The sequence below is a fragment of the Aptenodytes patagonicus genome, chromosome 7 (genome assembly GCF_965638725.1).
Source record: "Aptenodytes patagonicus chromosome 7, bAptPat1.pri.cur, whole genome shotgun sequence".
NCBI classification, from domain to species: Eukaryota; Metazoa; Chordata; class Aves; order Sphenisciformes; family Spheniscidae; genus Aptenodytes; species Aptenodytes patagonicus.
The window spans coordinates 17,934,320-17,948,977 of record NC_134955.1 but is presented as its reverse complement, the minus strand read 5'-3'; the positions used below and the strand labels follow the sequence as shown (position 1 = coordinate 17,948,977).

At 37.1% G+C, this 14,658-nt stretch overlaps 1 protein-coding gene across 1 annotated transcript in view; it reads left to right on the top strand.

The window, feature by feature from the left end:
- The window catches only part of KCNQ1 (potassium voltage-gated channel subfamily Q member 1), a 360,358-nt gene that overhangs the window by 89,986 nt on the left and 255,714 nt on the right, over positions 1-14,658 (top strand). Inside the window, exons 3-6 of the mRNA XM_076344173.1 lie at positions 1,113-1,239; positions 3,032-3,110; positions 4,071-4,167; positions 4,799-4,939. Coding sequence (XP_076200288.1) covers positions 1,113-1,239; positions 3,032-3,110; positions 4,071-4,167; positions 4,799-4,939 — 444 coding nt within the window. The remainder of the gene's footprint in view (positions 1-1,112; positions 1,240-3,031; positions 3,111-4,070; positions 4,168-4,798; positions 4,940-14,658) is intronic.

Genomic DNA, 14,658 nt, shown 5'->3' with positions numbered 1-14,658 from the left:
AACCCTCCAGAAATGTGAGGAGGCTGGATAAAATGTTGAGTAGCATGTCTTCTCTGCAGTTGCTCTTTATGTTAAATCATTCTATGAAATAAGCAGCTCGTTCTCTTAATCTGCATTATCCTATATAACTGTGATACCTTATGATTGGTTTCTCTGCTTTATTCTTCCCATATGCCATGTGTTGTGTCTTTTCAATTACAAGCCACTGTTACCATTCCAATTAGTAGATTTTGCTGTTGGCTCTGATAGAGAATGTGGCAAGTTATTAATCAAGTTGGCCAATAAGGAAGTATTGCAGCTCCCTGATACTTGAAGAAACTATGCTGAGTGTGCGGTGCTCAACCAGTCTGTAGAAAAGCAAGGTGTATCTGCACATTGACTAAGTTCCAAATATGACATAATTGTACCTCTGTCTAATCCACAAGAATGTCAGATGTCTTTCACATGTATCACTTTATAGGCATTTCCAAAGTCAGACCCTAGCATAGGTCTGTGGTTGACACATAGCTTGATACCAGCAGTGCTTCAGGACTAGACCTCTGTTTCTGCTGAAATCTCTAATTGTTGACAGGAGGATGGGAAAGGTGTGCTTGAGATCTCACTACGTTTTCAGAGCACCTGGAGACTGACGTATTGGTAATGGGTACTAGAAATCTTTCTTCAGTTCATGTGAGGTTAAAGGAAGACTGAAAAAGTATAAATAAGTGGGAGGTTAAGCTGATATTGTAAATGGAATGTGAAGCACACCTCTTCCCGAAACGAAATAAGCTAGCAAAATACTCATCTTCTGAATACAGACTGTGCTTGTTTTCTTTGGCTCAGTCAGGAAACCTTTTGTTTGAATTAGACCAAGTGAATTGTACAGAATGGTTTTCAGTTTTAGTACGTGTAGACAAGCCAAACTGCATGCAATTAAAGTATTTAAACTTGCTTTTAATCTTTTCTTTCTTTACTTTGACAGGTTTTTCTATATTACTTTAGATCATTTTGGTATAGTTGACATTTTTCTCACCTTCCAAATTTTACATTTTATTTTAGCGTTTCCTAATTCATTCTGAAAAAAGATGAAAGACATAGAGTAGAGAATTAATCTAGTTCTCTGTTTCTTTTAGGAAATTGTATTAGTGGTATTCTTTGGAACAGAGTATGTGGTTCGGTTATGGTCAGCAGGATGCCGCAGTAAATATGTTGGAATATGGGGAAGGCTTCGTTTTGCTAGGAAGCCTATTTCAATCATTGGTGAGTATGCACAGCTTGCAAAGTTGACGTAAACAATGAGTAAAACTTGTCCTTGAAAGTTTTGAGAAGTGGAATTTCTGCAGTAGTTGAAGCCAAGTTAGAGCAAGAGCTCTTGTCATTAGCGTTAATGTAGATCTGAATTTCCTTTCAGGAATCCATGGCACTGTCATTTGAGAACAAACATAGCTTGGTTTGTTTTTCCAGAAGAGCAGGGTGTTTTCTTTTCACAAGTGATCTGAAGCTTTGCCAGAAATAAGTCTTGGCCATAGTCCTGTCTCCTGTGACCTTGGGATCCCAGACACTGTACAATAGCTACAACTGTATTTTTTTTAAAAATACTGAACGGCCGCCCCCCCTGCCCCCTCCCCTCTCCCCTCCCCCCAGCAGCCGTTTGAATAATTTATGGAGTTTATTTTGCACTTTAATTGAGCTACATACTGCATGGTGGAGCATGACAGATGCACTGTAGTTACTTTTTCTATTTGTTGGATTAAAACATGGTTTTCAGTGACGCATTTGGAACTGGGCACCTGACTTCCCTTGATATTCACTGCAGTTGGCTTCCTAATGTGACTTCAGTGTTCTTAGAAATTACATCCATAGATTCCATATATGTAACAAACCTTTTTTTTTTTTTTTAGAATGCTTGTCATGCATTTAACAAATTCACTGAAAGAAACTTAATAATCCAAAATCAATCTGTATTTTGTTAGCCAATATTGAGAAAACTATATAAAGACCCTTGCCCTGAAGCACTTAAAATATAAATGGATTAAACAAACCAGATTTTGGAAGAGGAGTATTATTATAGAAGCATAGTAATTCTTTTTCTGTGACAGTTTTTTCCAGTACTGAGAAACTTTATCTGTTGTTGAGTAGAGGATATAGTTTTTCATAAACTATCTACAATTTTGCTGAAAATAAATTACAAAATTTTGTACCTGGGTATTTTTACAATCATAAAATAGTTTAGTTTAGCTTCTCTGTGCATATATATATATATAAAAAAAGAAACAAACAACTGTATCTCAGGTGTGACTGCAACTACAAAATGGCTTTGACTGCCTCTTTGCCCTCTGTCCACAATACATTTCTCCTGAGACCTATAACACTAGGGGTTCTGAAACATCATCCAATTTATTTCAGCTTGGAAAGCAAAACAAAGTTCCACTTTCTCAGATACGTATCAAGAACTATTTCATTCTCCAAAATACAGAGTTCCTTTCCAAAATTAACTAGGCCTGAGGCACAGAGATTTAGAGTACAGTCCTAGGGTAATGACCAACTTAAACTGAATTAGACTCATACACTAATTCAAATTTTTGTCTCCCTTTTAGACCTGGACAGATGAAATAATAGTAAGGCAATTGTCTCATATATGACAGAGGTTTTGGGGTTTATTTCAATGAATAAAATACTGTCTGTAAAACAGCAGAGAGAATAAGATACACAGAAGAGATAATAGGTAGAAACTGCTGGAAGTCCTCATGGGTTATAGCTAATAAGGATTCCAGGCTGCTGTGGCTGCTTTACATTAACTCATATCACCCTTGTCATTGATCTAGAATGTGGCCATCTTGGACCCATCCCAGTAAAACCTTTCTATCATATCACACAATTATATTTTGTTTATATGTTACAATAGAGATGTCTTGATATGTAAACAAAAAAATTAATTTGGGCTGGCTGTTCACATTGTTAAAGTAATATTGGCATTGGTTCTAGTAACAGTCTTGCGGAAGTATTGCAAGATGCTGCTAACTCATTTTTTCAATTGACTTTTATTTTCCAGATTTAATTGTAGTTGTCGCTTCCATGATAGTTCTTTGTGTGGGCTCTAAAGGTCAAGTCTTTGCAACCTCAGCTATCAGGTAATTATATGCAACAGAAGAAAATAGTGCTGACTAAGGTGTTTTGTTGTTGGGGTTTTTTTTACCTCCTGTTTCAATTCTTGAAGGAGAAAACGAGTCACTGCTCAGTCATGTAACAGAGCAGATCACCAATCATGTATGTGAAACAGTGATCCCATTAAGTGTAGGGGAAATAAAATTTTGCGTGTGTTGTCCGGTTGTAATGCATTTATGTCTGGTGGGGATAGAGGTGCACATACCCCCGCCCCCTTTCCCCAACTAGGTGGGTTCTACCCAAATCCTGTTTTAGTTTCTTGGCTCAGTTTTATAGCAACTCTTTCGTGTTCCATGTCTCTGATGTCTTCAAGCTGCTTCTTCCTAAAATGCCTGGGGTTAGTGGTTGTGAATTCCTGATGGACTGAATTCACTTTGTGCTCAGGAAGGTCACACCACTTGGTTTTCTTGAATGAGAGGGTGCACGGCAGTGTACTGTGCTCTGCACACTAGCTGCAGCGATGCTCTAGGATTGCAGTGACTCTCATAAAAAGAATATTTTAAAATATTATCGGACTGTCTAGTTCAGATTGCCTATGAAATTCCTCAAAGGTGAGGAATTCAGATTTTTAGTTAGCTGTTTCTGTATGTTGTTTCCCATCCTGGCGAGCAGGTCAAATATGAGTTGATGAATGATTTCTAGAGCATTCACAGTTTTTGTCCAAAATTCCTGAATCCTTGAGTTATCTTTACTAGCCATGTGTACAAAGGTCTGTCCTCTTGTGCAATCTCCCCATGCTGTCTTCATAACAAACAAGATGAAAGATGGGTGAATGGAGTGAAAAGAGACAGGCTGCTAAGTCTAACATAAAATACTATGTCTCTCTCTTAAAACGGTCCTTTGGAAGAGGCAGACTTCCTCTCTCCACCTCTATTTCTTCTCTTGTATCTTTAAGTCTCTTCATTCATTTAAAAATTGTGTTCCAGGGGCATCCGTTTTCTGCAGATTTTACGAATGCTGCATGTTGACCGTCAGGGTGGTACATGGAGGCTGCTGGGATCAGTAGTGTTCATACACAGACAAGTAAGTTTGAGTACTCTGAGGAATGGCATAATAATTGATGCAAAAGTCCTTATATTCAGAACAGCATGTGTGCTGACATGCTGATGATGTCAAATATATTTAGTGTGGAGGCAGGCAGTCATTTATTTTAACCAAGTATGGTTGTTCTGCCTTGTTCAAGGGACAAAAAGTTCCTAAAAGATTAAAAATATTCAGCTCTACTTTGGTAAACTTTTGACTTGTAGTTGGACTTAAGCACAGAAAATGAGACTTCTGAAAAGTAGTCTGAATATTTCTAAATATATGTATCTAAATTCCAAAGTTGTTTTGAATGTGGCACTGTCTGAAAAAATTACCCAACTACTTTTTGGTGACCAAAAGGTTAATGAGTCACGCTTGCAAGTGAGGAGGTTGTTTTGACTCTGTGTTTGAAATGTGCATGCTGGACAAAGTCATTAGCTATGGTGTAAATTCTTTCACCGTTGAGTTCAGTGGATTTTTGTTAATTTGCACAGCCAGGAGTTGGTGTCAATGTTTATTAATTGCTGAAATTACATTCTTCTGTTCCAATTATCTTTTAAAAAACATAAGTGACAGGTAATTTAAGTGTCTCAATAATATCATAATACAGTTGTTTTGATTCTCTTTGCAGGAACTGATAACTACACTCTACATTGGATTTCTGGGCCTGATTTTTTCCTCTTATTTTGTGTACCTCGCTGAAAAAGATGCAGTAAATGATTCTGGAGAAACAGAGTTTGGCAGCTATGCAGATGCCCTGTGGTGGGGAGTAGTAAGTATAGCCATTTCACATGTACTAAAAGTAGTTAACACCTTCAAATGTGGAGTAAAGTTCAAGCAAGGATGGAGTAAGAACAGCACTTTGAAATGGCCTCTTATTACTTCAATGCACTTTCTGGTTTTGTAATTCTATGAAACTAAGAAAATACTATAGATGATCAGTAGTTTTATTTGGTGTTTATAGTCTTATGTGATCTGAAGTGATCAAATTATGTATACAAGATGTAGAAACATCTATTCTTATTTCTTTTTCCTGTCTTCCCTTCTGTTATAGTGATTACTTCTTGCTACCTTTCTCATGGTAGGGTTCAACCTTCTAAGGTGGTTAGAGTCTTGCTAAATCAGGGCTAGTGTGTGTGGTTTTTGTTGTTTGGGGTTTTTATCTGCTTTAATTGTATGTAGCTTAATAAAACAAACTGTCATCATTAAGTGCTATAGATCTTTAAAATGCATAGGCATCGCTAATGATTCCATGCTTGCATTTTCAAAATGTGCTATTCTTCTAGAGTCTTCTCTTTGCTGTTTTAAATTAAAAGGCATTGTTTCTTTTTTTGTTAAAAATGAGACTACTAGTAAGTTTTATGTACAAGAACAATAGGACTAGCACCTCCGTTTCACTAATAAAACATATTTTTTAAGAAATATTTTTAATAAACCTCTGCGTGTGTGTGCTTATATAGTCTTCTCTCTACAAACAGTACCACTTGCTGTTTCAGGAAGGAAAGATCTATTGATGAGCAAGTCTACTGCAGGTCTCCTGGTGCTGAAATGCGTATGTAGCCTTTTTTGAATACAACAGGTTTTGTTTAGGTTGCTACTAAGATCTGCTGCAGAATTCTTTCCTCTTGCTGTCTGCCATGGTTAAATACAGCCTCTCTTAGGATCAGAAAACTTGCTGTGTAGCACAAGGAAGTTGCTTTCTGGCAAGTAGCTTTTTCAATGCTTTCATGTCATCACAGCGTTTTTATTTTCCAGTACAGCAGTCAGATGACTGGGTAATTAACAGTGGCAGATGTAGCTGCATTTAAAAACACATGCTGTCATTGGCTTTGGCATTAAAAATTGAGTATATGACAGACCAGATTGGCCTACTGAAAATACAGTAAAACCTTCCATAGAAGCGATGTGATCTGTCAGGATATTGAAATATTCTTTCAGGGAATCATTGCTCAGTTAATAGGCATACTGGTTATTTTGTCTTTCTAATTACAATAAAATTCTTTAATCAATAAGTTTAATTATGATAATATTCTTGCTTTGTTATAACTTTTATTATGTCGCAGCATGGCACTCAAAGCATGAGACTGCATTCAACAAACCCATAATGTAATTTCTTTAATATTAAAAATAGAATTTAGTGTCCTTGTTCTGCTCTAAACGCAGAAGCTATACTTCTGTTAACTGCTAAAAGGATTTAGCAAAACAAAACTGAAATGGATTCAGGTCCGTCCATTTCTGGTGTTTTGATACTGTAATATTCTTCATGCTTTCTGCTAGGAAAAAGCCCTGTAAAGTTAGGACAATAACTGGGAGGTCATTAAGTATCAGAATGCTTCCTAATTAAGGTCTCAAACTCATACGAAAACCTTCTCAAAGTGTTAGGTCTCAAAAGTTTCGGTTATGTTTTCGCCAGAATTTTCAGAATTGCTTAAACACCACAAATTCTGGTCACTGAAAACCTGTCTTGGTCTGCATGGAAGTGGACACACAGAAGAGGATAATTCACAGCTTCTGTCTCAAACACCATCATAGATACATGATCTGCCTGGCAACGTAGCTGATCTCACTTCTCTGAAAGTGCACTTACCTTACGTAGTAGAGAATACTTCTAAAAGAAAAGTACTTGATAACGCTTTCACACCCCCTTTCTCACTCTACAACATTGCACTTTTTTGGTTATCTCAGTGTAAGTCTACATTGCTAAACAAGTTCTTTGGGTAGCAGCAATAGACTATGTAGCATAGCATAAAGTAAACCATATTAAAATGTCTGTGTTACCACAACTAAACTGCATCTGGAATTGGGTACTTTTATACTACTGTGCTTTGCTGACTATAGACATACCCATAGGGTGCATAACTTTTAATTAAATGTTCTTCATTGTCATTGTTGTTATTTATAAACCTATATTGCTTTTCCATTTCCATATGTAAATTGGCCTCCTGGTCTTTATTTGAATTTTCTTGAGAACTCTGGGCTGTAGCTATTCGCCATTCCAGTTTATGGGCTTCTAAGGTTACCTTGTGGCACAGAGTAAAAGCTTGTCTGTATTATTGCTGGTTTTCAATGCAGCACATAAATAATTCTGCCAATGGCTGCATATCTGTATGTCTTTTAAAAGACAAGTTTAATATTTGTAAGTAAAATACAGGTAACGTGATGCATCTTTCAGTTCCCCAGTGCAAGTATTCAAAATTAGTCTGCTTTTGTTGTCCTTCATGTCCAGACTAACAGTCTTAAAAACTTAGTATAGATTCTGGACAATAAAAACAAGAATTAAAAAAAAAAAAAGCTAAAGAAATAAAAAATAAGATGATAAATTTCTCACCAAATCTGTCAAAGATGACCACCTTCAGGGAATGTTATTGGCTCACCGTCTCTGAGGTTTTTTGTGTGTTTTTTGTTTGTTCGTGGTGGGTTTTTTTGGTGTTCGCCCCCCTTAAGCATTAAATTCAATCATGCCTCAGGCAGACTGAGGGGAGCTCTTCTTTTCTTTTGATATCCACTGAATGATACACAATTTCCAACCCTCACATCTGAACAAACATCCTTCAGGAAAACCATTATGTGGATTGTGCTAACAGTCTCTTTGATCGTGAACACTATTTGCCACAAGCAATTATTGAATATAGCCATGCATGGATATTACACTGTGCCCGTTCCTTTGAATTTGTTTGAATTGTATCGAGCAATTGTCTGCAAGTACCAGCTTTAGTTAAGAGTTTCTTGTTCCTTTAATTCATCTATACATGTTTTCTCACCAAGGACCGAATTCAACAAAACATTGTTAAGTTTGCTTACTTCTAAGCATACATAAAAACATGTTCCTACTTAGCAAAGCCTATCAGTATGTGCTTAATGTAAATTGAAAATCAAAATTGTGGGAAAGCTTTGCTGAAAAATTGCAGGAAATACCACTTGAAACTACACGTGCATAGAACTTTTGCTAAATTAGAACAGTTCTGATTTAATTTATAAATAGTTGAACATAAATATTGAAAAAATGCTACATAAAAGGGATCTTGTGTTATTCAGAACCCTTTTTCCCCCCCCTTCTAAATTAAAAAAGCTGTTGAGGACTGTACACTGACTTCAATGTTAGACAGAAGGCAACACTTCATTTTTATTCTTTGTGGTTTACAAGTAAAGAATACCAACTATAGGCCTGTTATATCCTTTTTTTCTTTTTTTTTTTTTTTATTTTTGGGATGAAGTGTTTGGGGTTTTTGGGGGGAGTTGGTTATTTTAAGAATTTTTAGAGCGGGGGTCGGAAGATGTAAGGGTTAGTATTTTTAAATGCTTTTTGCATGCAATCTCTGCATCTTGCAACTGCCTTCTCATCTCAGAGCTTTATCTCCATGAGCATTTCCAACTACATTTTGTTCTCATTTAATGAAGATCTGTGGGGTAGATGTGGAGAAACCTTTTACAATTCTTACTTACAAAGTACAGAAGTAGATATTCTTACATCTGCAGAACACTCTTCGGACTTATTTTCTTAATTCCCAAATCTTTAAACATCTATCAAAAGATATCAAGGAGCTAGGAAAAAAATTATATGTAGAAGAATCCAGAAATTTTCAGCAGTTGTTTTCCATTTGATGAAACAAAAGTAAAGTATTTCAAAATACAGATAATTTTCTATGTCAGGATCTAGAAAAAATAATTATAATTAAGGAATTTAGCTTTCATTTAAATTTCAATAATTAGCACAAATTGTGCTCCTGTTGAAATGGGTCTGTAGGAGGCTGAAACTAACTTCACTCTGATTTTTCCCCTGTCATATGGCTAGAATTATCCTCATAGGAAGATGTTTTAAAACTTCCCTCCTAAGATATTTGGCTACCTTGTATATGCTTAAGCAGTCCTTTTTTTCTGTTGTTGTACCTAGATAATGCTGTTTCTTTTCAGTATAATTACTATATTTTGTGAGGTGTAATATAGTACTGAATGGAAAATAAATAGCTGGAGAATTTCCATGAACAGTTCAGAAACTGCAGTCAAACTCTCTGCATATGTTGATAACTTTCCCCAGCACTTCCTTCAATATCACACTGAGATATAGAGGGTACTACTTCAACTGGCTGCTTTTTCTGACATTTTTTGTACAGAAGTGGTTGGTTGAGCAAGGTCTAGATAAAAGAAACTCCTCTGCTATAGATTATACCTATATGTGCTCGAGTTCAACACTGGTGAGATCAAGTCCAATAGGCAGAGCTGGCTGTTGACTTTGCCAGCAGCATGACTGATGGTGGCCAGCAGACCTCCCACCACTTCCCATTCATCTGATCAGTAAGCAGAGAAGGGCTGGCATACTGCAGCCTCCCAAAGAAAGTGGGTATCGCTGTATTGTAAAACCTGAACAACAGATGATGGATTAACTATCAGGCTAGGATACAAAGCTGCTGGATCTCCTATGAGTTTTATTGCTTGTGTCCATGTATACGTTTACTACTGAGTTCAGATCTAAAATTGTCTGTTCACTCCAAGTAAAAATGATCATAATAATGATCAAATGAAAAAAATGATCAAATAACCATCTTCCTGGGAGGTTTTAGGTCTTTTTGCTGGACTATGTTTTCCTAATTTAGTTACCTTTGTGTTTTGGTAGGGGCGCTTGGGGGGCGGGGGGGAAGCTCAGATGAACCCCAACACTTTACCTATACCTTCACTAATAATGAACAGTTCTCCCTGGTTTTATGCAAGTTTATGTCCTGTATCTTGTCATCCTTGAGAACTACTGTCAGGATGATCCAGGGGATGAATAGACTATTTTACAAGAGCAAGTGAAAACAGCTTTTATTTGTAAGGCTAAACACACTGAGAAAGGGATTCAGTGGCCTTTGGAGCGTGCTGTGTTGCAGGTGTGTGTACTGCAGGAGTGAGGGAACAGAAGAGGGGAGGGGGATAAACTGAGGCCATGAAATGGTGGAACAGAAAAACAAAGCTGGAAACCCATCTTTCAGAAATGAAGACAGGAGCCTCCAAGAATGTCTGGTACTGTCAAAAACATGAGGTTCCGGAATAACGTCCCAACAGGAACAGTGAGGGGAAAGCCAATTAGTTTTCAGACGGAGCTGCATTTTCAAGAGGTAGTGAATGAGATGACATAACGTGGCTGACTTGAACTAGCCAGAAACTGGGAATAGCAACCAGAAAATCTCTTCAACCCTTGCATTCTTACTGACTTGGTTAAAGCTGCTGTAGTCCCTTTTTTCATTGCACAGAACAGACTTTGCAAATTTAGGTGAGCTCAATGCTCCAACTTAATTTTAATCACTTTTTTTTTTTTAAGACTCTTCTAGTTTTATCTCTGAGATCTCACAAGTGGAGATGTTTAGTTTGAGCCACTATTTGATTAGGAGGTTTAGAGTGGCCAGTAATTTGGTCAGAACTGATTGATGGCTGAAAATGACACCTTAAGGAGGTATTAAACTAAGATCCAAGAGCGATAGCTAGGCAGCACTGAGGACCTATTATTTGAAAGACATGGCACTGAAGTTAATATATTGTTTGTTGTGTTTGCAATTGGATGTGTAGTTCCATTTTATTTCATATTCGAAGTTATTAGAAGTGTTTCAGTGTCCTTCAGATGTGGTTGTGTCTCAGTTATGTACTTCAACTGCATCAGTAATGATGGTGTGAGCCTGCAATGATAACTGTATGAAAACGACTTAGAAATTTGAAGAAGAAAAATAATCTAAACGTCCCATTTAAATGTTTGTAATAATAGTGACCAGGAAGTCCTTTCTTCAGCTTTGGATTACAATTTTAATTCCAATGTATCAAAACATTTGTGTCCCGTAGAACATAGTCTCTTTACTTGTTCATCTGAAAGATGTAACTTGAATCTTCTCAGAGTGCTGCAATGCACATAGAGGTGATTGGGAGCAGACAGTGAAATTTCCGTTGTGTGAATTGGTTCTTATTGCTAACATCCTGTCCTGGTTTTGGCTGGGATAGAGTTAATTTTCTTCCTAGTAGCTGGTACAGTGCTGTGTTTTGGATTTAGCATGAGAATAATGTTGATAACACACCGATGGTTTAGTTGTTGCTAAGTAGTGCTTACACTAGTCAAGTCTTTTCAGCTTCTCATGCCCTGCCAGCGAGAAGCTGGGAGGGGGCACAGCCAGGACAGCTGACCTAAACTGGCCAAAGGGATAGTCCATACCGTGTGAAGTCATGCTCAGTATATGAACTGCGGGGAGTTGGCTGGGGGGTGGTGACCGCTGCTCGGGGACTGGCTGGGCATCGGTTGGTGGGTGGTGAGCAATTGCATTGTGCATCACTTATTTTGTGTATTCTTTTATCATTCTTATTGTTGTTGTTATTATTATTATTTTCTTTTCCTCTTCTGTCCTATTAAACTGTCTTTATCTCAACCCACGAATTTTACTTTTTTTTTTTTTTTCCCCGATTCTCTTCCCCATCCCACTGTGGGGGCCGGGGAGTGAGCAAAGGACTGTGTGGTGTTTAGCTGCCTGCCAGGTTAAACCACAACACATCCTTATATGCACAAGGAAGAAAAATATTGTCATTTGGAAAAGAATTCAAAATGTCGAAAGATCACTAGGGGTTTTTTTTAGCTTTACACAGATTGCCTACTTCACAGTAAAATAAAAGCATGAGTGCCTAATCTGTTTGCACTTGTGCTGCATGGATTTCAGCAACTTGGAAAGATTCTACTATATATTCAACTTGCAGGAATGCAGTTGACTGAATAAGATGCCAAGCAGTAGAAAGGCTTCTAATGTGTTCATTATACTTAGGTGTACAGGAAAGCATTCAAACCATTTTGCAATTTACTATACTTCAGTTGCAAAGAAGTAAGGGAGCTGGTCGATGTTTCTGGCATATCGCTGGATGATGTTCTTGTATTACTTGATTTAATCAAGATGGATATTGCGAGTGAGTCAGAAAATTCTGAGGGGTATTTGGTATGCAAAACAATACCTAGTGCAGTTGATTTTGAAGTTGCAGTGCTGCAAACGTAGAAACAAAGTAGTTAAGGTATTTTCTATAAGGTGACTCTCCCTTATTTGCTTTTTTAATATTTTAGCTTGTTTGCTCCCTCAGTCCTGTGATGTCTGCCTTTTTAATACCTCTGAATCATGCGTTCTTGTATTTTGTAGCTGTTATCCAAACTATCCAAATTTTTGCAAGGCACACAGCAAGGATTTCATCAACAGAGCATTGTTACTCACCTGATTAGTTTGCTGTGCTCACTTTAGCCTGATAGCCTTGAATAAAATCCCTTGCCTATTCAGTGCTGACCAACATTACTATTTCTTCTTGCTGTGTGGATTTTTGCTTCATGTTTCCTCCTTCAGACTATTGATGCATATTTAATAGGAACAAGAATAGTCTTAATACCAAAGCCTGTGGTGATGTACATCAGATCAAAGTTCTGAAATAGTCAATGGATGAATATGATTTTGTTCCTAATTAAAACAGTTAGTTTTACATGCTGCTTTTCAATGAAAATTTAATGTGTGAGCTCTTGTATCAATTTAATTTCATTATGCCAACATATTTACTATGCTAGAGTAGAAGCTGAGTCAGTATTTCCATTATAAGATCCTATTTTACAACTGTAAAATTAGTATTGTACTCTTTAGGGGGTTATAATCTGGCTGTAAAAATTCATTTAGGGCAGAAACTTGGCATGTAAGGTTTCAACAACATATATCTTGGGGGAAAAAAGAAAATGTAATTTTGGAATACAGTGCATTTGTAGATAGATTAGAGTTATGAGGGAAGAGAAAAAATGTTAACTTAAACACACACTTTGATTTGCAACCGAATTTCCAAAATGTTTTTTAAAAAAATTCCTAAACAAACAGCACAGAAAATACTTTTCTTGTGTCACTGGTGCTTCATATAGACCAATTCAGAAGGGATGGGTGGGGTGATGGTGGGAAAGGGGAGACAAATACTTCTTAGTTGTATATGAATTTTCTTCAGTTATACTTCAGTCAGCTCAAAAGCACCTGTTTCTTTTCATATTTCTAGTTAATGTATATATTTCAACATGATGTTAAGATTGTAACACAGAATAGTTGATAAAACTTTTCAGTGACAATGATTTGTAAATCTTTTTAAAAACTGAGGCATAAACCACTACCTTATCTCATAATCTTTTATGTAAGAAGGTATTGGAGGCCATCACTTTTCCTGTAATTATATTTCCTTTTTTATACCATATTTTTGAACAGGAGCTTGTAGTTAGAATTTAGGATTTTTTTTTTTAAACTGACCCTCTTATGTAGATAAGGAGATAATGTCATCCTTTCAGTTCCTCATCAGGTCCTGAATTAAGGTGGTGTTTCAACAACAGTTTCAGGAATACAGGCAAAGGTACTTGGGTACTTAACTCACCTTACTAATTCTTAAAATACTTTTGTAGGATATGAAACAGTTTTGGAAATAAGCCATATTTTTAAAACTTGTATTAAAAATTAAATGCTAATACTTGAATGTTTTGAGTATCAGGAACTTGCAATAAACTTTTAACATCACCACCTCAAGCAGCTAGAGCTGTCCCTTTGTTGTGTGTTTGACAGACATGTAATGATGTTGCTTGTAAGGTGGACAGTTTGAGTATGGATGGCTTGCTTCATGTATTTCTGAGGTACAGCTCAGGTCGGGACTTACATCCACAGGATTCCCCTCTGGTGTCTCATCTTTTAGTAGGAATGGACAATTATTAAAGTAGCTGACAGCCACACTTTTCCTGAAGCACTTGTCATGACCTTTTATTTCCCCAAACCCAGGTTTTCCACCCCTTCACCCCCTTAACATCTTGCCTCTATAAATCTGCCCTTCCCTTCTCTCCTCCCCTAGAGCTGCTGCCCTGGGCATTGCCTGCATTTCTGCAGTTGCTGGGTGGTATGCATTACAGCAGACAGGTGAACTAGGAGCAACTGCAGGACAAGGTGGGGATGGCCTGTGTATATTATTGTCTGGGACTAACATCCTCTGTGTCCTGGGCAGCTGAAGCCCATACTGTCAGAAGAAAACCTGAACAGCCAGCAATTGAGGTGTGCTTCAACTGCTCGAGAGCTTCATGTGGTTTCACATGCTCTGATTTGGCTAGCCTTCTTCAAAGTCACAGATAAAAAATCTCTCTAATTTCCAGATTCGGAAATAGCTTGTGACATAGGTGAATTGAAATTGCTCTCAGATGCCAAATGTATCTTTCTGCTTCAAATAAATCCATTCTTTCCTTGAGCTCATGCAAGTAATGACTTATTGAGCCTTGTTACGCTACATCACTGCAGTGGTAATCTTTACTTCAGTGTTTTGAAACTTAAACTCAACAGATGTTTCCTGCATGTGTGTATTAAATTATCTGTTCTTGTTCTCGATGTATTATATGAATTAGTGATTTGGTTAGACTGTTTTCAGGATCTTTACTGCATGGAAATTTTTCAGCTTCTCTTGCTATTTATACCAATATTATTCTCTAGAATACTTCATGTCTGACCCCAG